General features: G+C 42.0%; 1 protein-coding gene across 8 annotated transcripts in view; it reads right to left on the bottom strand.

The window, feature by feature from the left end:
• Positions 1 to 24,753, bottom strand: part of LOC110493907 (ral GTPase-activating protein subunit beta) — an 82,162-nt gene extending 57,409 nt beyond the window's left edge. For all 8 annotated transcript variants that reach the window (XR_016487803.1, XR_016487802.1, XR_016487801.1 and 5 more), the window contains exons 1-3: positions 24,093 to 24,753; positions 20,451 to 20,664; positions 13,540 to 13,742 (exon numbers count right to left, since the gene is read on the bottom strand). Coding sequence is in view for 5 of the 8 variants with exons in the window: in XM_090205017.1 (XP_090061143.1) it covers positions 13,540 to 13,742; positions 20,451 to 20,627 (380 nt within the window). In the remaining 3 variants the exon portion in view is untranslated. The remainder of the gene's footprint in view (positions 1 to 13,539; positions 13,743 to 20,450; positions 20,665 to 24,092) is intronic.
• Between the last annotated feature and the right edge of the window lie 2,729 nt (positions 24,754 to 27,482).

Genomic DNA, 27,482 nt, shown 5'->3' on the forward strand with positions numbered 1-27,482 from the left:
GTCGGAACTAGAAGCACAAGCATTTCGCTACACTCACATTAACATCTGCTAACCATGTGTACGTGACAAATCAAATTTGATTTGATTTAAAGCTTGCTGTTAGCTGAGGTAAGATGGCTGGCTTGCTAGCTAACATTAACTTAAGTATATAAACTGTTTGCAACGCAATTTCATATAGCTTTTGTTATAGCCTAATGTTAGCTAGCTAACATTGAACCTATTTTGTTAACTTTAGCTATGACAATCGGTTTGTATTGCTAGTACTTTATGATTTGGGGTTATGGTTAATTGTTTAGCTGGCTAGCTAACTACATGTCTAAACAAAAGACCCCAAGTTAAAAATAGGGATAGGGTCTAGTTTCCTGAATATCCGCTTGACTGACCCAAAGTAAACTGCCTGTTACTCAGGCCCAGAAGCCAGGATATGCATATAATTGGTAGCATTGGATAGAAAACACATTGAAGTTTCTAAAACTGTTAAAATTATGTCTGCGACTATAACAGAATTGATATGGCAGGCGAAAATCTGAAGAAAATACAACCAGAATTTTTTTTTTATATAATGGAAATCTATTGTTTCAATGTAAATCCGTCTCCCAGATTGCAATTCCTATGGCTTCCACTAGATGTCAAGTCTTTATTCAATGTTTCAGGCTTGATTTTTGAAAAACAAGCAAGAATTTTGAGTTTTGGTGAGAAGAGCATCGGAAGGATATCAGTCTTTCAGCGCGCGAGGGAGAGGACGCATGCTTACAAATTTTCCTTTCCTATTGAACATACTACTTTCCATATGAAATATTATAGTTAATTTACATTTTAGAGTACCTGAGGATTAAATAGAAACGTCGTTTGACTTGTTTGAACGAAGTTTAGCAGTAGCTTTTTGGATTACTGAAATCGATGGTGCCAACTAAACAGACCTTTTGGGATATAAAAAAGGATTTGATCTAACAAAACAACCATTCATGTTGTAGCTGGGACACTTGGGATTGCAAACAGAGGAAGATCTTCAAAAGTAAGTGATTTATTTAAATCGCCATGTGTGATTTTTGAAGCCTGTGCTGGTTGAAAAATATGTTGATTTGGGGCACCGTCCTCAGACAATCGCATGAAATGCTTTCGCCTTAACCTTTTGTGACTAGGGGGCAGTATTTTCATTTTTGGAAAAAAAACGTTCCCGTAGTAAACGGGATATTTTGTCAGGACAAGATGCTAGAATATGCATATAATTGACAGCTTAGGATAGAAAACACTCTAAAAAGTTTCCAAAACTGTAAAAATATTGTCTGTGAGTATAACAGAACTGATGTTGCAGGCGAAAGCCTGAGAAAAACCCAATCCGGAAGTGCCTCATGTTTTGAAAGCGCTGCGTTCCAATGCGTCCCTATTGAGCAGTGAATGGGCTATCAACCAGATTACTCTTTCTCCGTATTCCCGAAGGTGTCTACAGCATTGTGACGTAGTTTTACGCATTTATGTTGAAGAATACCCGTAGGCGGCTACATTGCGCAAGTGGTCACCTGATGCTCCCAGAGAGATTCTCGCGTAAAATACAGAGGTGGCCATTACTCCAATCGGTTCTACTGAAAAACGAACTGTCCCAATGGATATATTATCGAATAGATATTTGAAAAACACCTTGAGGATTGATTATAAACAACGTTTGCCATGTTTCCGTCGATATTATGGAGCTAATTTGGAATATTTTTCGCCGTTTTCGTGACTGCAATTTCCGGGCGATTTCTCAGCCAAACGTGAAGAACAAACGAAGCTATTTTGCCTACAAAAATAATATTTTTGGAAAAAAGGAACATTTGCTATCTAACTGGGAGTCTCGTGAGTGAAAACATCCGAAGCTCATCAAAGGTAAACTATTTAATTTGATTGCTTTTCTGATTTCCGTGACCAAGTTACCTGCTGCTAGCTGGACAAAATGCTATGCTAGGCTATCGATAAACTTACACAAATACTTGTCTAGCTTTGGCTGTAAAGCGTATTTTGAAAATCTGAGATGACAGGGTGATTAACAAAAGGCTAAGCGGTGTCTCAATATATTTCACTTGTGATTTTCATGAATAGGAATATTTTCGAGTAATATTTATGTTCGTTGCGTTATGCTAATTAGTGTCAGATGATGACAACGGTCCCGTTCACGGGATGGGGTGTCACTAGAGGTTAAAGCCTTTTAGAAATCGGACAACGCAGTTACATTAACAAGAATTTAAGCTTTTAAATGATATATCTTACTTGTATGTTCATTAATTTTTAATATTACGATTATTTATTTAAATTGTGTGCCCTCCAATTTCACCGGATGTTGTAGGCTGGTGTCCCCGCTAGCGGGACATCTATCCCTAATAAGCTTGCTGTTAGCAAGCTAACATGACATGTATGAACTGTGTGTAGTGATTTTCTCTCAGAATGTCATTTCGCATCTATTGTATCAGTAGAACATGCTTAACTGCCCTCCACCAGTCATACAAAGAGAATGGTCTAATGCCTCTCATCAAAAAGAGAGCTGGCTCAGGTTACACCTGAAGCATGAGGACTTGCAGCGAGTGGTGAACGTCAACAACTACGCAGAGGATAATGCAATAGTATTACCAGGACGCCACCCAGGACACAAACACTTTGGTGGAAAGCTGCTGCTGCTATTGTTTCCAGGTCCCATCTACTTTTTAACTCGTCGCAAGTGTGGCTTGTTGTGACGGAATACAACCATTTCTTCACCAACTACGGAGTTGGAGAAACACGTGTGGACCTGAATTGTGATAACTGCAACGCCATGCACAATCTCCAGCACAGTCTGGACCTTCACTTCCTGATCACAGGCCACACCAAGTTTGCCCCCGACTGGTGTGTCGGTCTCATCAAGCAGCGCTTCCGAAAGACCAGAGTGAACACTTTGTCTGAGATTGCTGGTGTTGTGAAGGGGTCAACTGTGACAGGGGTCAACATCCCACAGCTGGTTGGACTGGAGGATAATACAGTGCTGGTGGAAAGCTATGGCTGACTCCGTACTTCAGGCCGCTGCCACAGATCAAGCAGTACCAGCACTTCAGGTGAAAAATCATTTTTCATTGAATTATATGAGGTAAACTTGGGAGGTGAATTGATGCTGTGAATTGATGCTGTGCAAGGTTGTAATGTCTTCAGACTTTTTGTTATTATTCCCTGTTTTACAGTTTCGATTCTCTGGAGCCTGGTGCTGTCACCAAGGAGCGTTCGAACTCAGTCGGGACCAGATTTCAGCTGCTGCGCAACACTGACATCCTTCCTCCCATAGATGGTCTGTCTATACAAGCACCACCTGGACTGGACACAACGTATCTTTTTGAGAAGATCAGGTAGTTTTGTGACGGACCAGTCATCAGCACTATCTGCAGTGCCTCTATTCAAATTACTCTCTCCTAACACACAAGCCATAGGTTCCTGCTACTATTTTTTTGTTAATCCTGCTGCTCAGCCACTTTACCCCTGATTGTATGCATAACTACCTTGTCTATCACTGATATTGATACTGTTCTTCTACATTCTGTATATTTATATTGACAGGATCTATTTGTGATATTGCTACTATGCAAGTAACTATTTGGCTGTACTGTTAACACCTTCTGTAGAGAAACATCCACTTAGAAAAATATTGATATATACAATTAAATAATTGATACATGTGGTCATAACATGATTTTGTGACATACCATAACAATATAATGTGACCGTATCAAGTGTCCACCACATAAATATATGGTACATGCATCTGTTTATGTACTTTACATGTGCACCTCACTCAGGTTTCATCTCAGATTGCATGGCCTTAACTTATATATGGAATAGTACGTGATAAGTGCATTTGTACAGTATATGCTGTATGCTAATGTACTTGTGTGAAGGCATTTGGGCAGTGGTGTAAAGTACTTTAGTAAAAATATTTTTTTGGGGGGGCCAATCTGTATTTTACTCATTTATATTTTTGGCAACTTTTACTTCACTACATTCCAAAATAAAATGTACTTTTTACTCCATACAATTTCCCTGACACCCAAAAGTACATTTTGACAGGAAAATTGTCCAATTCACACACTTATCAAGTGAACATCCCTGGTCATCCCTACTGCATTTGATCTGGCAGACTCAATTTAAAAACAAAGCATTTGTGTTTAGTATGTCTGAGTGTGCCCCTGGCTATCCGTCAATAACAGAAAGAAAAATGTGAAATTATTTATACATTTAAGTTTCTCAAAAGTGAGTATACAAGTTTATCAACTTTCAAAGCAGAATTATGAGCGTTCGTAAATTGGTCAGTTGTTCTGCACTCTAGCCCAATCAGACAAGAGTGCTCTGAAATCGGGAGTAGATAGCCAGAGCGAATTTACCAGCTAGGTCTATCGACAGTTGTCGCAGTGACATCATAAACATTCTACTGAAATAGTTACTTGCATTGTAGAGTATTTTGGTAACTTCATATGTCTGCAGGGGCAGTATTGAGTAGCTTGGATGAAAAGATGCCCATTGTAAAACGGCCAGCTCCTCAGTCTCTGCATAGTATTATTAGTATTGGATAGAAAACACTAAAGTTTCCAAAACTGTCTAAATATTGTCTGTGAGTATAACAGAACTGATATTGCAGGCGAAACCCTGAGGAAAATCAAAACAGGAAGTGGCTTATATTTTGAAAACTCCATGTTCTATAGCCTCCCTTAGCTGGATTTAAAGGGATATGAACCAGATTCCCTTTCCTATTGCTTCCTCAAGGTGTCAACAGTCTTCAGACATAGTTTCAGGCTTTTATTTTGAAAAATGAGCCAGAACGATAACATCGCGTCAAGTGGTCACATGAGTTTTGCTCGCGCAACAGAGTTTGGATAGGTATTGCTTTTCCCTCTCCTACTGTGAAAGACATTTGCGGTTGATATATTATCGATTATATATTTTAAAAACAACCTGATTGATTATAAAAAATGTTTGACATGTTTCTGTGGACATTATGGAAACTATTTGGAATTTCCATCTGCGTTGACCGCTCTTTCCTGTGGATTTCTGAACATAACACGCCAAACAAACGGAGGTATTTTGGATATAAAAATAATCTTTATGGAACAAAAGGAACATTTGTTGTGTAACTGGGAGTCTCGTGAGTGAAAACATCCGAAGATCATTAAAGGTAAACGATTCATTTGATTGCTTTTCTGATTTTCGTGACCAAGCTTCCGGATGCTAAGTGTACTTAATGTTTTGTCGTGTGATCGATAAACTTGCATAAACGCTTGGATTGCTTTCGCTGTAAAGCATAGTTTCAAAATCTGACACAACAGGTGGATTAACAAAAGGCTTGAAAACTGTGTTTTCCTATATTGCACTTGTGATTTCATGAATATAAATATTTGTAGTAATATTTATTGAATGTAGGGCTATGCTATTCAGTTGATGACACTTATCCCGATAGGGGGATTGCAGCCATAACAAGTTAAGGCATGTAGCTAGCTAGCTAAAGTAGGTAGCTAACCAACCAGGTTCAATGTTAGCTAGCTAAGATTAGGATAACTAGCAATGCAAATGGATCTGAGATATGAATATTGCTACACAGATTATACACGTAACACTAGCCAGGCAGATAATATTAGCTAGCTAACAGTACACGAACTTGAAATGAAAATGACTGACAAAATTGGTAATATCTGAAAATGTAGCTAGCTAGACTCTTACCCTTATACATGGAAGGACGCTTCTCCCTCTCTGTCACGGATGCCATGGCTGCCTTAGTTGGAAGATGTAATCCAGATACAGGTGTTTCATAAAAACACCAGCCTTCTGTGTGTTTTTCTTTTAGACTCTGCATATTTGCAATCTAATGCCATAATTTTCTCCATCTCCTTATCTATCATACTCTAATTCCACTGATTTCAAAACTCGGTCCTCCAGAAAGTGGAGAGCAACACTTACGCAGTTCTACTACATAATATCTTTCAAAAAAAAGTTAGAAAGGATTACCAACACATACTGACCAGCTCATATTATTGAGAGAAGCATGCTACATGGCAGACTAATCCGAACGCATATCATCTCTCGGCATGTCCAGCCCACTCATTATCTCAGCCAATCATGGCTAACAGGAAGGTTGCTCACTTTTTCTATGGCTAAACGAACTAGGCTCATAATTTAACAATTGTATTGGTATTTACAGATGGCAAACAAGTTTATTACTAAGGCACATGAAAGTTCACATGTTCAAAAAGGCATTTCTGCCAATAAAGACATTTTGATAAAAATAAAAAAAAGTTTAGGTTCAAATGGCGCTCCTGTGAAGTAGTGACAGGCGACATACGCCTAGTTTCCTGAAATGAGTCACATACTACTGTCCTTGGCATCCCTGATTTGTAAAGCGAAAGACGGAGGCATATTACATTACACACTTTTCAGCAGATAAAAGCTGCTATGAAAAATGATTCTTAAGCACAATAGACAGGTACCAGAATGAGCTAAAAGAGACTGTGCGTAAGTGATGTCCTCCCCCTTAGAGATGGCATAACAGTCATGGTAAACTGTATAAATGTAGCGGCCTTGGCAGGCCGAGAAAGCGGCAAGAGGACCTAACAATTAAATCGGAATGGCCGATTAATTAGGGCCGATTTCAAGTTTTAAATTTTTGGACACCGATTTTGCAGATTTTTAAAATATATTTATATTGTTTCACCTTTATTTAATCTTTATTTAACTAGGCAAGTCAGTTAAGAACACATTCTTATTTTCAATGACGGCCTAGGAACGGTGGGTTAACTGCCTCGTTCAGGGGCAGAGTTTTACCTTATCAGCTCGGGGGATACAATCTTGCAACCTTACAGTTAACTAGTCCTTGTGCACTCCACAAGGAGACGAATGCACGAATGTTACACGAATGCAGTAAGCCATGGTAAGTTGCTAGCTAGCATTAAACTAATCTTATAAAAAATAATCATAATCACTAGTTAACTACACATGGTTTATGATATTACTAGATATTATCTAGCGTGTCCTGCATTGCATATAATCTGACTGAGCATACAAGCGTCTAAGTATCTGACTGAGCGGTGGTAGGCAGAAGCAGGCGCATAAACATTCATTCAAACAACACTTTCGTGCGTTTTGCCAGCAGCTCTTCGTTGTGCGTCAAGCATTGCGCTGTTTATGACTTCAAGCCTATCAACTCCCGAGATGAGGCTGGTGTAACCGAAGTGAAATGGCTAGCTAGTTAGCGCTTGCTAATAGCGTTTCAAACATCACTCGCTCTGAGCCTTGGGGTGGTTGTTCCCCTTGCTCTGCATGGGTAACGCTGCTTCGAGGGTGGCTGTTGTCATTGTGTTCCTGGTTTGAGCCCAGGGAAGAGCGAGGAGAGGGAAGGAAGCTATACTGTTACACTGGCAATACTAAAGTGCCCATAAGAACATCCAATAGTCAAAGATTAATGAAATTCAAATGGTATAGAGGGAAATAGTCCTATAATTCCTATAATAACTACAACCTAAAACTTCTTACCTGGGAATATTGAAGACTCATGTTAAAAGGAACCACCAGCTTTCATATGTTCTCATGTTCTGAGCAAGGAACTTAAACGTTAGCTTTCTTACATGGCACATATTGCAATTTTACTTTCTTCTCCAACACTTTGTTTTTGCATTATTTAAACCAAATGGAACACGTTTCATTATTTATTTGAGGCTAAATTGATTTTATTGCTGTATTATATTAAGTTAAAATAAGTGTTCATTCAGTATTGTTGTAATTGTCATTATTACAAATAAATAAATAAAAATCGTCCGATTAATCGGTATCGGCTTTTTTGGTCCTCCAACAATCGGTATCTGTGTTGAAAAATCATAATCGGTCGACCTCTAATTACGACCCTTCTCTTCATCCAAAAGATCCTACATGGAGCATAGGACCATGGAAAACAGAATGTAGGAAGGAACAATCTGTATAGTCACACCATTTCGCCACAAAAAAAAAACTGCCCAAATATAAAAAAAGGGAGCGTGCATAAGGGGCCGGTACTCTTTTCCAAGAGTCATGGGTCTGTCTCTTTCCTTGCTTCGTTCACTAGGGTATGACGATAGCTGCAAGGATTGTAATGGCCAACCGGAAAAACACTGTTGTTTTGGGGTGGAAACTAGGAGAGGGGTAGGAGTAGCAACCAATAAACCCAAATAGAGAGGGTAGGGCAGAGGCCCTGCACACCATCCTCCTCAACCGCAAGGGATCCACCCTAGGTTGGCCAACCCCTCTTACCTCCCTTAAGAGTGTTAGAGGGGCAGATCCTTGCTGTGGAGCAAAAATGCTTCCCTACAGGTTTGGCCTGGTTCAAGGGCTTAACCTGAGTCTTGGTAGACAACTGCATCGCCGGGGACCTCAGTGCCCCAAGGCCAGTCTGTTGCCCACTCCCAGCTGTGAGGCTGAGGCGAGATGCAGGAACCAACGGAATGCCACAGGGCCCAGGGCATTCTGCAGGGCTGGCAGTAGTTGAAAGCTTCGCCTTCTTTCTTGCGCATGTTGGTGACTTTTGTCGAGTCGCCGTTGGCTATTGAACTGCTTTCTGTGTCACTGCAACCCTACTATCTGCCCCGTGAGATTATTTATTATCTGTCACAGAAACTGGAATCCATCTCCCTGACACACCCACATATTTTTTGGGGGATTTTAACAACTGTACTTTGGTCCTGAGCATGTACCACCAGTATGTGAAATGTCACACTAGGAAAAATAAGACTCTTGATTTGTGTTATGGGGCAATACCAAATGCTTTCTCTGACACCACCAGACCTCCCCTGGGGACATCAGACCACAATGTTGTCTATCTCCGGACAACCTACTGTCAGCTCCTGGAGAGGGAGAAACCTACAGTTAAAACTGTCCAGATCTGGAGCGACAATAGTATCACTCGTCTCCAAGGGTGTTTTGACTGTACTATGGTGGGAGGTATTTGAGGACAGCAGCTCTGATCACAGATGTTTTTCAGACTATGTAAACGTGTGTTGTGTCAGTTGTGCCTTCTAAAATCTGTAAAATCTTCCCTAACAATAACCCTTGGGTATCAACAAAAATCTAAAATCACTACTTAATAGGAAGAAGGCAGTTTCTGCTGAGGGTAATAGACAGGCTTTAAGAGATGTACAACGTGAGATCTAAAGACAGATACTGGTTGACAAGGAGCCATACAAGACAGGAAACTTAAGGGTGGCCTGGCAAGGGATTAATCCATCTGTGGTGAATGACTACCGCCCTGTCACTGACATCCTTAGTAATGAAAAATTGTGCCACCCAGAATCTCCTCGACCCGTTTCAGTTTGCCCATCAGAAGACTTGATGATGCCATTCTTACTCTCCTCTACATGGTCTATAAACATCTAGAGGGTCAGGGTTCTGTTTGTTGACTTTTCTTCTGCATTGAACACAATCCAGCCTTACATTCTGACACAGAGACTCATATACGGGACTTCTCCTTAGATAGGGGGCTGGTTTTGTGGGTGTTGGACTTTATGAGCCAGAGGTCACAGCGGGTCAAAGTAGGTCCCCACGTGCCAGACATACGCACCATCAACACAGGCTCTCCTCAGGGATGTGTTTTGTCCCCACTCCTGTACACTAATAGTTGTACTAGTTCCCATCCTGACAAAGACCTCTTTACGTTTGCTGATGAAACTGCTTTGATCAGCCTGTTGCATGATAATGAGGAACACTATGGCCTGGTCCTAAATTACGACTTTGTAGAGTGGTGTGACGAATCACACTTGGTTCTCAATAACAACAAGACAAAAAAGATGTGCATAGACTTCAGGAAGTGTAAAGCACCTACCTCTGATAGATGTTGCAGGTCAGAACATCGAGATTGTAAAGAAATATAAATATCTGGGTGTCCTCTTGGACAATAAGCTTCAGTGGAGTAAATGTACAGACCTGATCTTCAAAAAGAGTCAACAGAGACTCTACTTTCTCAAAAAGCTGTGATCTTTTAATGTTGACTGTACTATACTGACTCTGTTTAACAAATCATTCATTGAGAGTATTAACTTTTTGTATTGTTTGTTGGTTTGGCAAAGCCACTGTCAGCCTGAGAAATATGCTGAGAAGAATTATCACCACAGCAAGCAAGGTACATAGAATCAAACAGACAGGCAGGCCTGGACGAGATCTTTAAGGTCAGGGCCCTCCGCAAGGCTCACTAAATAATTTTAGACCCAAGCAACCCCCTGTACCCAGAATTTGAAATACTCCCCTCTGGGTGCAGAGTATAGGGCACCCCTCGGCAGGAAAAACAGAACTAGACAATAATTTGTGCCATGTGTCACATCCCTCCTAAATAGCTCAGGCTAAATGTTCCTATCGACCCAGTAAGGCCAGCAGGCTAGTCTCATTTTATTGGTATGTAACTGTTATGAAAGTTGTATTGTCAATTTGTTTTGTATTTAAAACGCCACTTTAAAAATGTACATGACACTGCAACAAAATGTCCCCATGGGGACAATAAAGTCAGTAAAGTACGAAATGAAATAGAACCCAGTAGAAAATGGGTAATTTCATAGCGAACTGAAGCTTGTATCCCTTCGTAATAGTAGACAGCCCTTAGGGAGTAACTGTGCTTGTGTGTCGAATCTCCGCTATGAGAAAGAGCTGTCCACAAGCCTGATGACTCGCACTCAACCGATGTAGTGGGGTGGCATCCCCTATTGGCGTCAAAGAGAGACACTTTGATCGAAATATCATGGCCCTGTGCCCTTGCATTTCTGGAGACACAGTGCTGTTAGGCATGGAGTGGAGACATGCTTGTTGGCTTATCACAAGCCGGTACTCTGTAAAACTTAACACTCGCGGGGCTTGTTGGAGACCTGCATGAGCAAGTTAGATTCCCATTGCAGGGCCATAATAAATCAGAGGGACAAGCATTGCTTAACCGAGTTATGCGTGTGCTTGTCGACACTTAGCTGTGAGGCATTTGCTGTTAGTCTTCACTAGGGATGCAACGGTACAGTGGGCCCACGGTAAGAGTACGGTATCTATAATTTAAGAAAAGTGTGCATTTGTATGACTGTCATCACCAACTACTTTGCAGATAGAGTTCAGTGTGTCAAATGGGAGGACCTGTTGTCCGGACCTCTGGCAGTCTCTATGGGGGTACCACCGGTTCAATTCTCAGGCCGACTTTTTTCTCTGTATATATATCAATGATGTCGCTCTTGCTGCGGGTGATTCCCTGATCCACCTCTACGCAGACGACACCATTCTGTATACATCTGGCCCTTCTTTGGAAGTTAGTTAACACAGTGTCCTCACAAGCTTCAATGCCATATAACACTCCTTCCGTGGCCTCCAACTGCTCTTAAACGCTAGTAAAACCAAACGCATGCTTTTCAACAGTTCGCTGCCGGCACCTGCCCGCCCGACTAACATCACTACCCTGGACGGTTCTGACCTATAACATGTGGACAACTACAAATACCTACCTCTCCTTCCAGACTCATATTAAACATTTCCAATCCAAAATCAAATCGAGGATTGGCTTTCTATTTCTCGACAAAGCCTCCTTCCCTCACGGCGCCAAAAGCTTACCCTAGTAAAACTGACCATCCTACCAATCCTCGACTTCGGCAATGTCATCAACAAATTAGCTTTCAATACTCTACTCAGCAACTGGATGCAGTATATCACAGTGCCATCCGTTTTGTTACCAAAGCCCCTTATATCACCCACCACTGCGACCTGTATGCTCTAGTCGGCTGGCCCTCGCTACATATTCGTCACCAGACCCACTGGCTCCAGGTCATCTATAAATCTATGCTAGGTAAAGCTCTGCCTTATCTCAGCTCACTGGTCACGATAACACCCACCCGTAGCACGCGCTCCAGCAGGTATATCTCACTGGTCATCCCCAAAGCCAACACCCCCTTTGGCCGCCTTTCCTTCCAGTTCTCTGCTGCCAGTGACTGGAACGAATTGCAAAAATCGCTAAAGCTGGAGACTTAAATTTCCCTCACCAACTTTAAATATCAGCTATCTGAGCAGCTAACCGATCGCTGCAGCTGTACATAGCCCATCTGTAAATAGTCCACCCAATCTACCTACCTCATCCCCATATTGTTTTTATTTACTTTCCTTCTCTTTTGCACACCCGTATCTCTACTTGCACATCATCATCTGCTCATTTATCACTCCGGTGTTAATCTGCTAAATTGTAATCACCTCGCTACTATGGCCTATTTATTGCCTACCTCCTCACACCATTTGCACACACTGTATATAAACTTTTTTTCTATTGTGTTATTGACTGTACGCTTGTTTATTCCATGTGTAACTCTGCGCTGTTGTTTGTGTAACACTACTTTTCTTTATCTTGGCCAGGTCGCAGTTGCAAATGAGAACTTGTTCTCAAGTAGCCTACCTGTTTAAATAAAGGGAGAGAGAGAAGCAAGCTGGCCAGTAATAGCTGGCTTTTCAGCATTGCTACGAAATAGCCTTGACAGGCGTGAGCTTGCTCATTAGATGCCTTGCGGCTAATGGCTAGCTGAACTGAGCACTGTGTATGAATGTTATAGCTGTGCGGCTAGGGAAGGCGTTAGCTAGCTAGAAACGACCTCGAGGCTAAGGGTAAGCTATAGCTAGCACAGTGCTCGCCGAAGGGAACAGCATGGGTGCGTTGTTAGAATTCATGATGAAAATCTCCCAACGACCATAATGCCGTAAGGCCAAACCGTTAAGTCTTGTCAACACAAATGAGTGAATGTAAGTTGCACTAAACAAGAGAAGGGAGCTAGCAATACTACAATCTGGGCAGGCAGGGAACTTGTTTCCGAGTTACCTATCCCTGCTAATGCGACCATATGTGCAGGTAGGAATGCTAGTGTGGTTAGCTTGCGTTCCAGAATGCTAGCCACTGTAAGCTAGCCTAGCCGGCGCTAGCTAGGATGAGCATAGTCATGTGTAAGCTTGCTAGCAGCTGCCTCGTGGCTAAGGTATGCTGTAGCTAACATAGTGCTGGCTGAAGGGTACCACGTGGAGGCAGTTTGACATCGGGTAGGTATTCTCTCACAACCACAGAGCCGTGAGGCTAGCCAGTAAGTCTAGTTAACACAAACAAATAAACATAGGTTTAACTACTCTAGAGAAGAGAGCTAGCAATTTTACTGTGTTGCAGGCAGTAATGTTGGTTTGGTTAGCTTGCCTGGGTGTTAGCTAACTAGCAGCTACCTCAGGGTGAAGGGAACTACAATGCTACCATGTTGTGGGTAGGGTAAGCTAGCCGTGGAGCTAGCTACCAACGGTAACTGAGAAGTAAAAATACATTTCAACACAAAACAAAAAATCTTCCGGTTAGTACTCAACCTCTCAACAGGGTCTGAAGACCTATGCTCAGCAGCGATATTCTTCATGGTTCACTTGTGAGCAGGAAAACAGGTATCCAGTCTAAATGAGGAGAGCTAGAATAGCGATACTCTTTGTGAGGAAGATGCACACAATTACAATCAGCACACAATTAGCGGCTAGCCAGAGCATAGGCACACAGTTAGCTTGTACCTGGGCAGGAAGAGGTTGTGGAGGTGTTTGAGGATGGTCTGCACGTAGAGGTTGGGCTCCTTGGCGATTGGCTGGGGGATGGAGTCACGCGGAGCGACCAGCGCCATGATCCAGTCCGTGTAGACGTCCACGCACAGCTTAACCGTGTCCCCGTCCAAAGGCAGGGTAAGGCCGTAGCACAGCACCTCCATTGTCCACTTCACCTGTCAATCACACCACACCAAGAACTCTGCCGTTAGAAAGAGACATTGCGCATTGGACTGCTGCAAGCTAGACAGTCAGATATCAGTCATTGTCAGAATACTTGGGGAAAGGGTGAATGACTTAACACTTGAAAGAGGAGCACAATATGATGAACTATTGCTTCATTGAGGTAAACAATTTTCTTTAGGCTGAATTATGCTGATTGTAGTGAAATTAACTTAATTTCAAACACAGTGATGGTTCATCCACATGAGTGACCGTGACTATATGTAGTATTCTAAACCTAGAGTGTGGATCAAGGCTACTTTCAAAAATGAATTCAAATCATTCAGAAATGTAGGTGAACTAGGCCTATTGCCTGGTGGAACCAGCCTGATTGCAGTGTTTACCATTCTGTCATGTCATGACTCAAAACACAGTAATCAGGGTGGTTCCGCCAAGCTAGGTGACCTACCCCTTTATAAACTACAGTGTTCTACACTAACTTTTTCAGTTGGTGGCACCAGCAGATAATTCGGTCACACTAAAAATTGATAATGACCTGGCCTGTGTCCCATAATGGGCCTGCATTCCATACAGAACCAGGCGAATAATGACTAGCCATCTTTTAAATTAGCATGTCCTTGTGTTCTTACATTGATTTGGAAAGATTTACTGTAACAGCAAAAGAAGAGACATAAATAAAGTGTGAAATGCAAAATCCTCTATAGCGCAGAATCTAAACGATACTTGATACCAAAACTAAATCAAAGCAACAAAAAAAATACAAAAAAAATACAAAAAAGAGAACAGATTTTTTAGGTTTTCGCTTTCAAAAACATACTAATAGAAAAACAACAAAATTGGATGTTCTAAGTTCACAACAATGCTTAAAACCACACAAAGGGGACCATTTTACATTTTTACCAACTACAGTGAATGATGCGTGCATAATTTCAATAGCAGGTGATTTTCATCTTTCATTTACGGGCCAGGCAAGTAGCCTATGCGGGGTTCATACTGACAAGTCAAATTCGAGGACTTAACTGTAATTTTCAAGGACATACATTCTATATTTAAATTGTTGTAATAGCCTATAGAATACCATTTTAAAATGTAAAAAATAATTTAAATATATTTTTTTAATTAAAAATAATTTATCGCAGAAAATCTACAGTGGTTCCTCCTTTAAAAGTTGTGTCATACTGCAGCACACCTTGCGGGCTGCAACAGCATTCTGTGGCACATTATTTATTTGTCAGCCATTTTTTCTGTTAGTGCTAGTTTGACCACTAGAGGGCATCTTTGAGAAGCATTTGTCTTCCATATTGGCATTACCAGAGAATTTAAAACCTTTTTTGTAATAATGATTTTATGAAATTTGTCTTAATTCATTTGATTAATATATTATGGTGTTTCTATTCCGAGAAAAACTCAAAATGAAATGGAAAATACGGCGCTGTACAACGTGACGGTCGGGGGTAGGATACAGCATAAGAGGATTGGAAGATTCTAAATTAATATCTAAGGGGCATTACATTTCCAAACCCTAATTGTAGTGTAGCTGAACCTTCAGTTGAACGTACTTGGTCATTGACTTCTACTTCTCCACCGGAAGTTGATGCTGTTGCTATGCAACCTCTTGCTAGCATAACACATTTCTATTGGGTGTGTTCTTAAATTCAAATCGGGAGTGCCTGCGCTCACAAACTGTATTGTAAATTCAGACTGTCTCGCTCTCGGAGCACACAGCGGACAATCGGGCAGAGGAGTAGGGTTGATTTGAGCGTTCTGGCCTTACAACGGCAGTCAAGCACCAAAGCTAACGTTGGCTAGCTTGCTAGCTACTTCCAGACACAAATGGGACCACTCGCCCTAGCAGAGCTGGTTAGGCAGTTTGTGTTAACTAGAGCGTAGGTGACTAATTGTGCTGCTGGAAACAATTATTATTATTTTATTTTTTTTGCTGGACGTTTACTGACACCAGCCATATTTTCCACCATAATTTGCAAATAAATTCATAAAAAATCCTACAATGTGATTTTCTGGATTTTTTTTCTAATTTTCTCTGTCATAGTTGAAGTGTACCTATGATGAAAATTACAGGCCTCTCATCTTTTTAAGTGGGAGAACTTGCACAATTGGTGGCTGACTAAATACTTTTTTGCCCCACTGTATATATATCTGGTCAAAAGTTTTAGAACAACCACTCATTCAAGGGTTTTTCTTTATTTTTATTATTTCCTACATTGTGGAATAATCGTGAAGACATCAAAACTATTAAATAACACATATGGAATTCTGTAGTAACAAAGTGTTAAACAAATCAAAATATATTTTATATTCTTCAAAATAGCCACCCTTTGCCTTGATGACAGCTTTGTACACTCTTGGCAACCAGCTTCAACCACTACTCATGAGGAGGTCACCTGGAATGCATTTCAATTAACAGGTGTGCCTTGTTAAGTTCATTTGTGGAATTTCTTAATGTGTTTGAGCCAATTGGGTTGTGTCAAGGTAGGGGTGGTATACAGAAGATAGGGCTATTTGGTAAAAGACCAAGTCCATATTATGCAGGAACAGCTCAAATAAGCAAAGAGAAACGACTGTCAATCATTACTTTAAGACATGAAGGTCAGTCAATACAGAACAACTTTTAAAGTTTCTTCAAGTGCAGTCACAAAAACCATCAAGCGCTATGATGAAACTTGCTCTCATGAGGACCACAACAGGAAAGGAAGACCCAGAGTTACCTCTGCTGCAAGGAGAAGTTTATTAGAGTTACCTCAGAAATTGCAGCCTAAATAAATGCTTCAGAGTTCAAGTAACAGACATCTCAATATCAACTATTCAGAGGAAACTGCGTGAATCAGGCCTTCATGGTCAAATTGCTGCAAGAAACCACTACTAAAAAGGACACCAATAAGAAGGGACTTGCTTGGCCAAGAAACATGAGCAATGGACATTAGGCCGGTGAAAATCTGTCCTTTGGTCTGATGAGTCCAAATTTGAGATTTTTGGTTCCAACTGCCGTGTCTTTGTGAGACGCAGAGTAGGTGAACGGAGGATCTCCGCATGTGTGGTTCCCACCGTGAAGCATGGAGGAGGTGTGATGGTGACACCGTCTGACATATTTTGAATTCAAGATACACGTAACCAGCATGGTTACCACAGCATTGTGTAGCGATACACCATCCCATCTGCTTTGCACTTAGAGGGACTATCATTTGTTTTTCACCAGGACAATGACCCAAAACACACCTCCAGGCTGTATAAGGGCTATTTGACCAAGGGGAGTAATGGAGTGCTGCATCAAATGACCTGGACTCCACAATCACCAGACCTCAACCCAATTAAGATTGTTTGGGATGAGTTGGACTGCAGAGTAAAGGAAAAGCAGCAAACAAGTGCTCAGCATGTGGGAACTCTTTCAAGACAGTTGGAAAAGCATTCCAGGTAAAGCTGATTGAGAGAATGCAAAGAATGTCATCAAGGCAAAGGGTGGCTATATATTTTTTATTTGGTTTTTTTGGTATCTACATTCCATGTGTTATTTCATAATGCCTTCACTACAATGTAGAAAATTGTAAAAATAAAGAAAAACCCTTGAATGAGTGTCAACTTTTTTTTTTTACCCCTTTTTCTCCCCAATTTCGTGGTATCCAATTGTTGTAGTAGCTACTATCTTGTCTCATCGCTACAACTCCCGTACGGGCTCGGGAGAGACGAAGGTTGAAAGTCATGCGTCCTCCGATACACAACCCAACCAAGCCGCACTGCTTCCAACCCGGCAGCACGCATCCAACCCGGAAGCCAGCCGCACCAATGCGCCGGAGGAAACACCGTGCACCTGGCCACCTTGGTTAGCGCACACTGCGCCCAGCCCGCCACAGGAGTCGCTGGTGCGCTATGAGACAAGGACACCCCTACCGACCAAGCCCTCCCTAACCCGGGCGACGCTAGGCCAATTGTGCGTCGCCCCACGGACCTCCCGGTCGCGTCCGGTTACGATAGAGCCTGGGCGCGAACCCAGGAACTCTGATGGCACAGCTGGCGCTGCAGTACAGCGCCCTTAACCACTGCGCCACCCGGGAGGCCCTGAGTGTCAACTTTTTAATGGTACTATATACAGTGCCTTGCGAAAGTATTCGGCCCCCTTGAACTTTGCGACCTTTTGCCACATTTCAGGCTTCAAACATAAAGATAGAAAACTGTATTTTTTTGTGAAGAATCAACAACAAGTGGGACACAATCATGAAGTGGAACGACATTTATTGGATATTTCAAACTTTTTTAACAAAACAAAAACTGAAAAATTGGGCGTGCAAAATTATTCAGCCTCCTTAAGTTAATACTTTGTAGCGCCACCTTTTGCTGCGATTACAGCTGTAAGTTGCTTGGGGTATGTCTCTATCAGTTTTGCACATCGAGAGACTGACATTTTTTCACATTCCTCCTTGCAAAACAGCTCGAACTCAGTGAGGTTGGATGGAGAGCATTTGTGAACAGCAGTTTTCAGTTCTTTCCACAGATTCTCGATTGGATTCAGGTCTGGACTTTGACTTGGCCATTCTAACACCTGGATATGTTTATTTTTGAACCATTCCATTGTAGATTTTGCTTTATGTTTTGGATCATTGTCTTGTTGGAAGACAAATCTCCATCCCAGTCTCAGGTCTTTTGCAGACTCCATCAGGTTTTCTTCCAGAATGGTCCTGTATTTGGCTCCATCCATCTTCCCATCAATTTTAACCATCTTCCCTGTCCCTGCTGAAGAAAAGCAGGTCTGATGCTGCCACCACCATGTTTGACAGTGGGGATGGTGTGTTCAGCTGTGTTGCTTTTACGCCAAACATAACGTTTTGCATTGTTGCCAAAAAGTTACATTTTGGTTTCATCTGACCAGAGCACCTTCTTCCACATGTTTGGTGTGTCTCCCAGGTGGCTTGTGGCAAACTTTAAACGACACTTTTTATGGATATCTTTAAGAAATGGCTTTCTTCTTGCCACTCTTCCATAAAGGCCAGATTTGTGCAATATACGACTGATTGTTGTCCTATGGACAGAGTCTCCCACCTCAGCTGTAGATCTCTGCAGTTCATCCAGAGTGATCATGGGCCTCTTGGCTGCATCTCTGATCAGTCTTCTCCTTGTATGAGCTGAAAGTTTAGAGGGACGGCCAGGTCTTGGTAGATTTGCAGTGGTCTGATACTCCTTCAATTTCAATATTATCGCTTGCAGTGCTCCTTGGGATGTTTAAAGCTTGGGAAATATTTTTGTATCCAAATCCGGCTTTAAACTTCTTCACAACAGTATCTCGGACCTGCCTGGTGTGTTCCTTGTTCTTCATGATGCTCTCTGCGCTTTTAACGGACCTCTGAGACTATCACAGTGCAGGTGCATTTATACGGAGACTTGATTACACACAGGTGGATTGTATTTATCATCATTAGTCATTTAGGTCAACATTGGATCATTCAGAGATCCTCACTGAACTCTCTGGAGAGAGTTTGCTGCACTGAAAGTAAAGGGGCTGAATAATTTTGCACGCCCAATTTTTCAGTTTTTGATTTGTTAAAAAAGTTTGAAATATCCAATAAATCATGATTGTGTCCCACTTGTTGTTGATTCTTCACAAAAAAATACAGTTTTATATCTTTATGTTTGAAGCCTGAAATGTGGCAAAAGGTCGCAAAGTTCAAGGGGGCCGAATACTTTCGCAAGGCACTGTAAATAAGTGCATGACAGACTTATCTGGCAAACTAAAATTAGCAGGAAAGAGAAAGAGAAGGGAATTAAGGCCAAGCGTACATTCTTTGGCAGATGGCTTACATTTTCCTTTGCCTATTACAAACAGGCCTGATCTGGCTGCTGAGACTGGACTGGGGGTGAGCTCAAAGAGACGTTTTCCACTGGGGTGGAGAAACATTGTCACTATAAAGCAGCAGGGGTCGAATGCCCCGGGGATATACTCAGGAAATCCTGTTATGTTATCAAGCAAGCCCAGAGGCCTGGGGGTATCCGAGCTACAAGGCAAACATGATGGGGAAGTGAGCAGCACATTTTCCACAGACAAAAGGGGGTGCAAAATGCTATTTTTCACCCAGCAGCAATCAGAGAGAAGAGATTTGAAAACACAACATAATTTAGAGAGGGAGGTGGTGGTGTGTTTTTCAATCAAGCACAGTAGAAAAAAAATATTATAATATTTCAATTTCCAGGATGTAGCCTTAGTCCAAATGTGAAGGTGACCATTCAGCGTCCTAGGTTTTCTAAAAAATAAGGGACTGACAAAGCCTAGTCTATGAAAGGTGTTGGATGTATCATGTAGCCTATGTTTTTCAGGAAATAGGCAGAACAATGTCAGAAGAACTTGGAGCTAAAGAGGGAAGAAACTTGTACTTCTCAATTCTAATGAGTGGCAATGAAGTGGAGCTTGACATTAGTATACCGTCCCCATACCTACAGCAAAGAATCAAGTAGGCCTAGTTGGGGAACTACCCTAGAAATCCAACATTCCAACTTCCCTTTCAACCGCCAGCTGTAGCTAGCTTATTCCCCTTGAACGTAAAATGCGAGTTGGAATGTTGGATTTCTAGGGTAGTTCCCCCTAGATGGGCAAAGTCCAAAAAAGTATTCACCCCGTATGGCTTACACATGCATCTACATACACATCTGATTCAGCCATGCAAAATAATCTGGGTTGTTTTCAGCACAGTCTTGCCTACCTCTTTGTCGGTCTTGAGCAGGCTATCGGTGGACGGGGTGCCCAGGGTCACCCCCAGAGGTCTAACCACTGCATTAGCCACGTCACGCCCCACCACCGGAGGATACGAGTGAAGGACACTCAAATGGCCTAGGTCGCTCTGCACCACCAGGTGCAGAGACCTCCATTCCGAATACATGGCGGTGGCTTTTGCTTCTACTGGGTCCAATTGTTACCTGTGTGTACAGAGGAGTGGAGTCAGCATATGCGTAAACAGAGTAGACTCATAGAGCCAGCCTGAAGTAGACTTATTCAAGCAACAACAAATGCCCATTACATATAAGGTGGACCCTGATGCTTGATATTCCCATAAGTTCATATTCAGTTTGACCTTTTCATGTAGCTTCAAAACAAATATGTCAAAGGCAAGCTGTGTGAAAAGGCACATTTGAAGTAGACCCACGCTGTGAATACGACATTGAACAGAGAGAGAGAGCCTTGACGTGTTATCGGCAGAATTATCTAAAAGGAATGCTAATATTAACAAAAAAGGACTTCACTGAGAGTGTCAAATGTACTTTGCAAGTGCCAAATAGTGGACTGGAGACAGATACTGTTCAGGTGTACAACCGTAAAAGGTCATCTTGAAAAGCATAGAAGACGTGCACAGCAACAACTTAGTGCACAGTTCTTTCTAGAGATAAGTTAGCTAGCTAGCTGAGCCTAACAACAAAATACAAGTAACATATTAGCTAGCCAGCCAAGTTGTCAAAACATCTTTAGTCTCAAGATTAGGCAAAACCAAATTATTGCTGGGTAACGTTAAATAAAAAAGGCAACCCTGAACCCATTGACAAAAGCATGATAAACAGACAACAGGCCCAGATTGCATGAGCAACAGACACACACTTGCTGTTTTGCTATACTAGCTACACTAAAAATAAATACAAATGCAACAATTTCTAAGATTTTACTGAGTTGCAGTTCATAAAAGGAAATCAGTCAATTTAAATAAATTCATTAGGCCCTAATCTAAGATTTCACATAACTGGGCAGGAAGCCAGCCCCCCCCCCCCCCCCGCTTGCGGATGTGAGGCCGGTTGGACATACTGAAAAATTCCCTAAAACAACATTGGCTTATGGTAGAGAAATTAACATTCAATTCTCTGGCAACAGCTCTGTTGGTTATTCCTGCATTCAGCATGCCAATTGCGCAGTACCTCAAAATTAGAGACATCTGTGGCATTGCGTTGTGTGACAAAACTGCACATTTTAGAGTGCCCTTTTAATGTTGCCAGCACAAGGTACATCTGTGTAATGATGCTGTTTAATCAGTTTATTGATAGACCTTCCACCTGAGAGGTGTGGCATATCTTGGCAAAGGAGAAATGCTCACTAACAGGGATGTAAACAACTTTGTGCATCGTGAAATTATTCAGACCCCTTGACTTATTCCACATTTTGTTACGTTACAGCATTATTCTAAAACTGATTTTTTTTTTTTAAATTCCCCTCAATCTACACACAATACCCCATTATGACAAAGTGAAAACAGGTTTACGAAAACACTGCACACTTGTAAAAATGTTTCTACAAATGGATTCCAGTCCACTTGTGGAAAATTCAATTGACTGGACTTGATTTGAAAAAGGAACACACCTATCTATATAAAGGTCCCATAGAGCATATAAGAGTAAACAATTGTAATCAGAAGATACTATTAACGTAAATATTGGCAGACACGAGAGGTATGTGGCAGGGTCTACAGTCAATCACGGACTACAAAAGGAAAACCAGCCCCGTCGCGGACCACAATGTCTTGCTCCCAGACAAACGAAAGAAGATATTTTCTCGCTTTGAGGACAACACAGTGCCACTGACACGGCCCGCTAGCAAAACCTGCGGGTTCTCCTTCACTGCAACCAGGTGAGTAAAACATTAAACGTGTTAACCCTCGCAAGGCTGCCGGCCCAGACGGCATCCTCAGCCACGTCCTCAGAGCATGCGCAGACCAGCTGGCCGGTGTGTTTACAGACATAGTCAATCAATCCTTATCCCAGTCTGCTGTTCCCACATGCTTCAAGAGGGCCACCATTGTTCCTGTTCCCAAGAAAGCGAAGGTAACTGAGCTAAATGACTATCGCCCTGTAGCACTCACTTCCGTCATCATGAAGTGCTTTGAGAGACTAGTCAAGGACCATATCACCTCCACCCTACCTGACACCCTTGACCCACTAACAATTTGCTTACCGCCCCAATAGGTCCACCGATGACGCAATCACACTGCCCTAAACATCTAGACAAGAGGAATACCTATGTAAGAATGCTGTTCATCGAATACAGCTCAGCATTTAACACCATAGTACCCTCCAAACTCATCATTAAGCTCAAGACCCTGGGTCTCGACCCCACCCTGTGCAACTGGGTCCTGGACTACCTGACGGGCCGCCCCCAGGTGGTGAGTGTAGGAAACAACATCTCCACCCTGCTGATCCTCAACACTGGGGCCCCACAAGGGTGCGTTCTCAGCCCTCTCTTGTACTCCCTGTTCACCCATGACTACGTGGCCATGCACGCCTCCAACTCAATCATCAAGTTTGCAGGAAACAGCAGAGGGAGCAGCCCCCTATCAACATTGACGGGACAGTAGTGGAGAAGGTGGAAAGTTTTAAGTTCCTCGGCGTACACAGCAGACATTTGTTTCTCCGAACCCGCACATCATCTTCTGTCTTGTGGCACCATCTAGTGCAGGGTTTCTCAAACTCAGTCCACCCCCTAACCCCCCCACCCCACTACACAGTTGACTTCAAATAATCAAAGCTTGATGATGAGTTGGTTATTTTGAATCAGCTGTGTAGTGCTAGAGCAAAAACTAAAACGTGTACCCGGGGGGGGGGGGGGGGGGGGGGGGGGGGGGGGGGGGGCATAGGACCGAGTTTGAGAAAATCCTGGTCTGGTGTGTGGTGCGGGATTAATGACAAGCGAACCTGGGGGGCTTTGTGTTCACAATGCCCAAAAAACGGAACCGGACCGCGGAATTGAAGCGAACCGAACTCAGACCAACTTTCGGAATGGTCTCAGTTCGGTTCGCTTCGGGTGCTCTTAATGGGTCTGAGTTCCGTTGCAGTGTTCATACTGAACAAAACATGAAGAGAACCGCACCGAGTTCACCCAAATTTGTCTGAAAGGAATAAAATGTGAAAACACCCTTAACCCGAACTAAGGGGAGGGACCTACCTGAATTTGTCTAATAGAAACTCGTTCTCTCTGCAAAACCAACATGTTTGGACTAATGATTAACGTTAGTTACACCCAAGTTAGCTAGCTGATGATATCTTCAACATACGCGAGCTAGCTATGTCTTCAATGGTACCAATACATTTGGACATTTAGTTAAGTAGCAAAATTAGCGTTATGGCAGGTAAATAACACAGTCGAAAATGAACATAATGCATGGCTAGCTATAGGCAAGTTACGCTGTCACAACCTGTACAACCAGCAAAGCGGGCTAGCAAGCAAGTTTCAGCCAGCGTTGTTTGAAGCAGTGTCTCACTGTTATTGAAGGCCGCACGGGCTAGCTGGAGCTAACGGTAGCTAGTTGGCTAAGCTAATGAAAACAATAACACAACAGATCAACCGCAGCTGGCTGTGTGTTGCTATTTACCTGTGTCGGAAAGAAATACTGTCATATCAACCGTCCGTTTCTCAGCAAACTGTACACTAACGAGGATATTACAGAACCATCTTTGAAGAAAATTCATATCCAATGACAAGCATACATTCGACGTCAATCGTCGAATCGTCATCCGGTTGACGGCTAGCCTCAGTAGCTACTGGCAACTGAACATAGAGATAGATAGATAGAGGAATCATCCTTGGATAAAACACATTTTAGGATGAAAATTGCCATTGCGGGCTTCAATCATTTTAAAGTAGTCAACTGGGTGGGGATTCCTATGAGTTGGGAGCAGAGATAGTCTCAATGGCACTGCCCGTGCTGTCACAGACGCTATAATGCCACAGATACAAAGATACGTCCTCTATCTATTTCTATGCAACTGAACCAGAGATAGAATAAAAAGCGAGACATTTCACTGGCTCCTTTTTTTCTGGTTCATATAGACAGGTCATATGATTCCATGTGTTTTGACTTATGTCATGTCTATAGCTAGCTAACCAACAACGGTAACGATGTATTTGAGCGACAACAAGTGCTCATTGTACAAATGTATTTATGTTTTCAATAAACATTTAGAAGTAAAATATAGTTTACATGTTGTCAACAATCTAAGTCAACCCTGTATGTTTGAAGTACCCCTGACTGCAGTGGGCAGTTCGGGGCGGGGCTCAATGTGGGCGGGGTCACCAGTGTTTTATTTGTCCATCTGAGGTTTGACAGTCACACACTGAATACAAACACACACGTTCGTGCAAGGCCCACGGAGGAATACAAACGTATTTCATTTTTGAAGATCGTAAGAAATATTATATGAAGTGGTACCAGCACACTTTTTGCTTTATGCTATATTTGAGACAAGCTACTGATATTGTTGCAGTGAACAACATCCTTGTTATGTATGTCATGTACTGTTAAAATTGTGTTGATAAATGTTATAACTTTGCAATTATATTATTTCATGGAGCATATATATACACACAGTTACTACCTATCATGATTTCAAATGCTGTTTACTCTCCTCATGAGAATGGAGACAGACTATACCTTATAGACATACTGACAAGCTGAATGTGCTTTGTACATTAACTGCTTCTGTTCTAGTTTTCATGAGAAATATTACTGTGATGAAAATGCCAGATTGTCTGCATAGTCAAATAACATTCAGCTTAGACACCCATGCCTACCCCACAAGACATGTGGGGTAAACACAGCCTAAAAAACACAGCCTAAAAGATACATGTGGTTCTAAGAGATTAACTATGTAGTGTTTTTTGGTTTAGGACCTGTACAGGGTGCAATTTAGGAAATTTTGTATTTTTGCAATGTTGGGACCCACATGGTTAAATGTCTGCATGCTTTTCTCCTTCAAGAAAAAACAGCTGATTCAAAGAGGGTGTGATGGGTATTAAAACACTTATGTTCTTACCATCGCAAGGATGCTCATGTGCTTCCTCTACCGAAATAGGTAATCGAGGAGGGGAGCAGACTCCTTCATTCGTCTACTAACGAATTGACACTCTCCTCGACCCCTCAACCACTTATCGGTTTCTGGGTCACGGATGAGAGAGGCAGGAGGAGTCAAGGAGAGAACTGACTTTTTTCCAAATGAAAGTCTCCCTGTGATAGTCATCCTAAATCGACCCCTATGCACTTGTGGAGATTTGACTGGTGCAATCAATATGGTAATATTTACAACTTACCGTCTGATAGGCTGGGTGGAAGTTTCACCATATTGCGCAGACCCATCAAATCATCTCAGATCTCCAGAAGTGTATATAGGGCAAGGCGTAGGGTCTAGATGTTGATTTGGGACTGGGCCTTAGATACTCGTTTACTACTTCCCACAAATCTAAAAGCATTGCATTGGAGGAGACATTGGCTAGAGTGCTCAAATTGAGTCTTCTCTTTTCAGGAAGAGCCATTTGCTTTCCAACCTGTGCTTTTCCCGTGATTGTATTTGAAGCATTGCAAAAGGCCTGTTTTGGATGCTGTTCAGACAACTGCAAATCAACATCAGCTGATTTTATAGCCTATTCGCTGTGCATTCCTGAATGTAGGCTGTACTTTGTGATTGGGCTACACGGTAGGAACTTAATTTGATCACACTTTTGTTTCAAATTAGCATCTTGATTTACTATAGATGGTTTCAGTGGAAACCCACAGTTCTCTCTCTCTCCATGTGGGGGCAGTCTGGCCATTTCGGACCAGGGCCTGCTATCAAAATCCTCCATTAATTTTATTAATAAATGTCCTTGCTACTGTAGACCTAGGTCCTATTACTGCAAAATTCAAATGTACAAACATGTATCTGAAATGCATCCATACACATCAACAACTGTTGTTTTATATAGCTTAAAGTGTCACTCCAGTCTCCTTTTCACCTCATTTAACACTTGATTTACTTAGCAAAAGGAACATCTCAATAGGTGGTCATGACATACAGTGCCTTGCGAAAGTATTCGGCCCCCTTGAACTTTGCGACCTTTTGCCACATTTCAGGCTTCAAACATAAAGATAGAAAACTGTATTTTTTTGTGAAGAATCAACAACAAGTGGGACACAATCATGAAGTGGAACGACATTTATTGGATATTTCAAACTTTTTTAACAAATCAAAAACTGAAAAATTGGGCGTGCAAAATTATTCAGCCCCTTTACTTTCAGTGCAGCAAACTCTCTCCAGAAGTTCAGTGAGGATCTCTGAATGATCCAATGTTGACCTAAATGACTAATGATGATAAATACAATCCACCTGTGTGTAATCAAGTCTCCGTATAAATGCACCTGTACTGTGATAGTCTCAGAGGTCCGTTAAAAGCGCAGAGAGCATCATGAAGAACAAGGAACACACCAGGCAGGTCCGAGATACTGTTGTGAAGAAGTTTAAAGCCAGATTTGGATACAAAAAGATTTCCCAAGCTTTAAACATCCCAAGGAGCACTGTGCAAGCGATAATATTGAAATGGAAGGAGTATCAGACCACTGCAAATCTACCAAGACCTGGCCGTCCCTCTAAAATTTCAGCTCATACAAGGAGAAGACTGATCAGAGATGCAGCCAAGAGGCCCATGATCACTCTGGATGAACTGCAGAGATCTACAGCTGAGGTGGGAGACTCTGTCCATAGGACAACAATCAGTCGTATATTGCACAAATCTGGCCTTTATGGAAGAGTGGCAAGAAGAAAGCCATTTCTTAAAGCTATCCATAAAAAGTGTTGTTTAAAGTTTGCCACAAGCCACCTGGGAGACACACCAAACATGTGGAAGAAGGTGCTCTGGTCAGATGAAACCAAAATTGAACTTTTTGGCAACAATGCAAAACGTTATGTTTGGCGTAAAAGCAACACAGCTGAACACACCATCCCCACTGTCA

Source organism: Oncorhynchus mykiss, chromosome 17 (assembly GCF_057628025.1).
Source record: "Oncorhynchus mykiss isolate SJ-2025 chromosome 17, ASM5762802v1, whole genome shotgun sequence".
NCBI classification, from domain to species: Eukaryota; Metazoa; Chordata; class Actinopteri; order Salmoniformes; family Salmonidae; genus Oncorhynchus; species Oncorhynchus mykiss.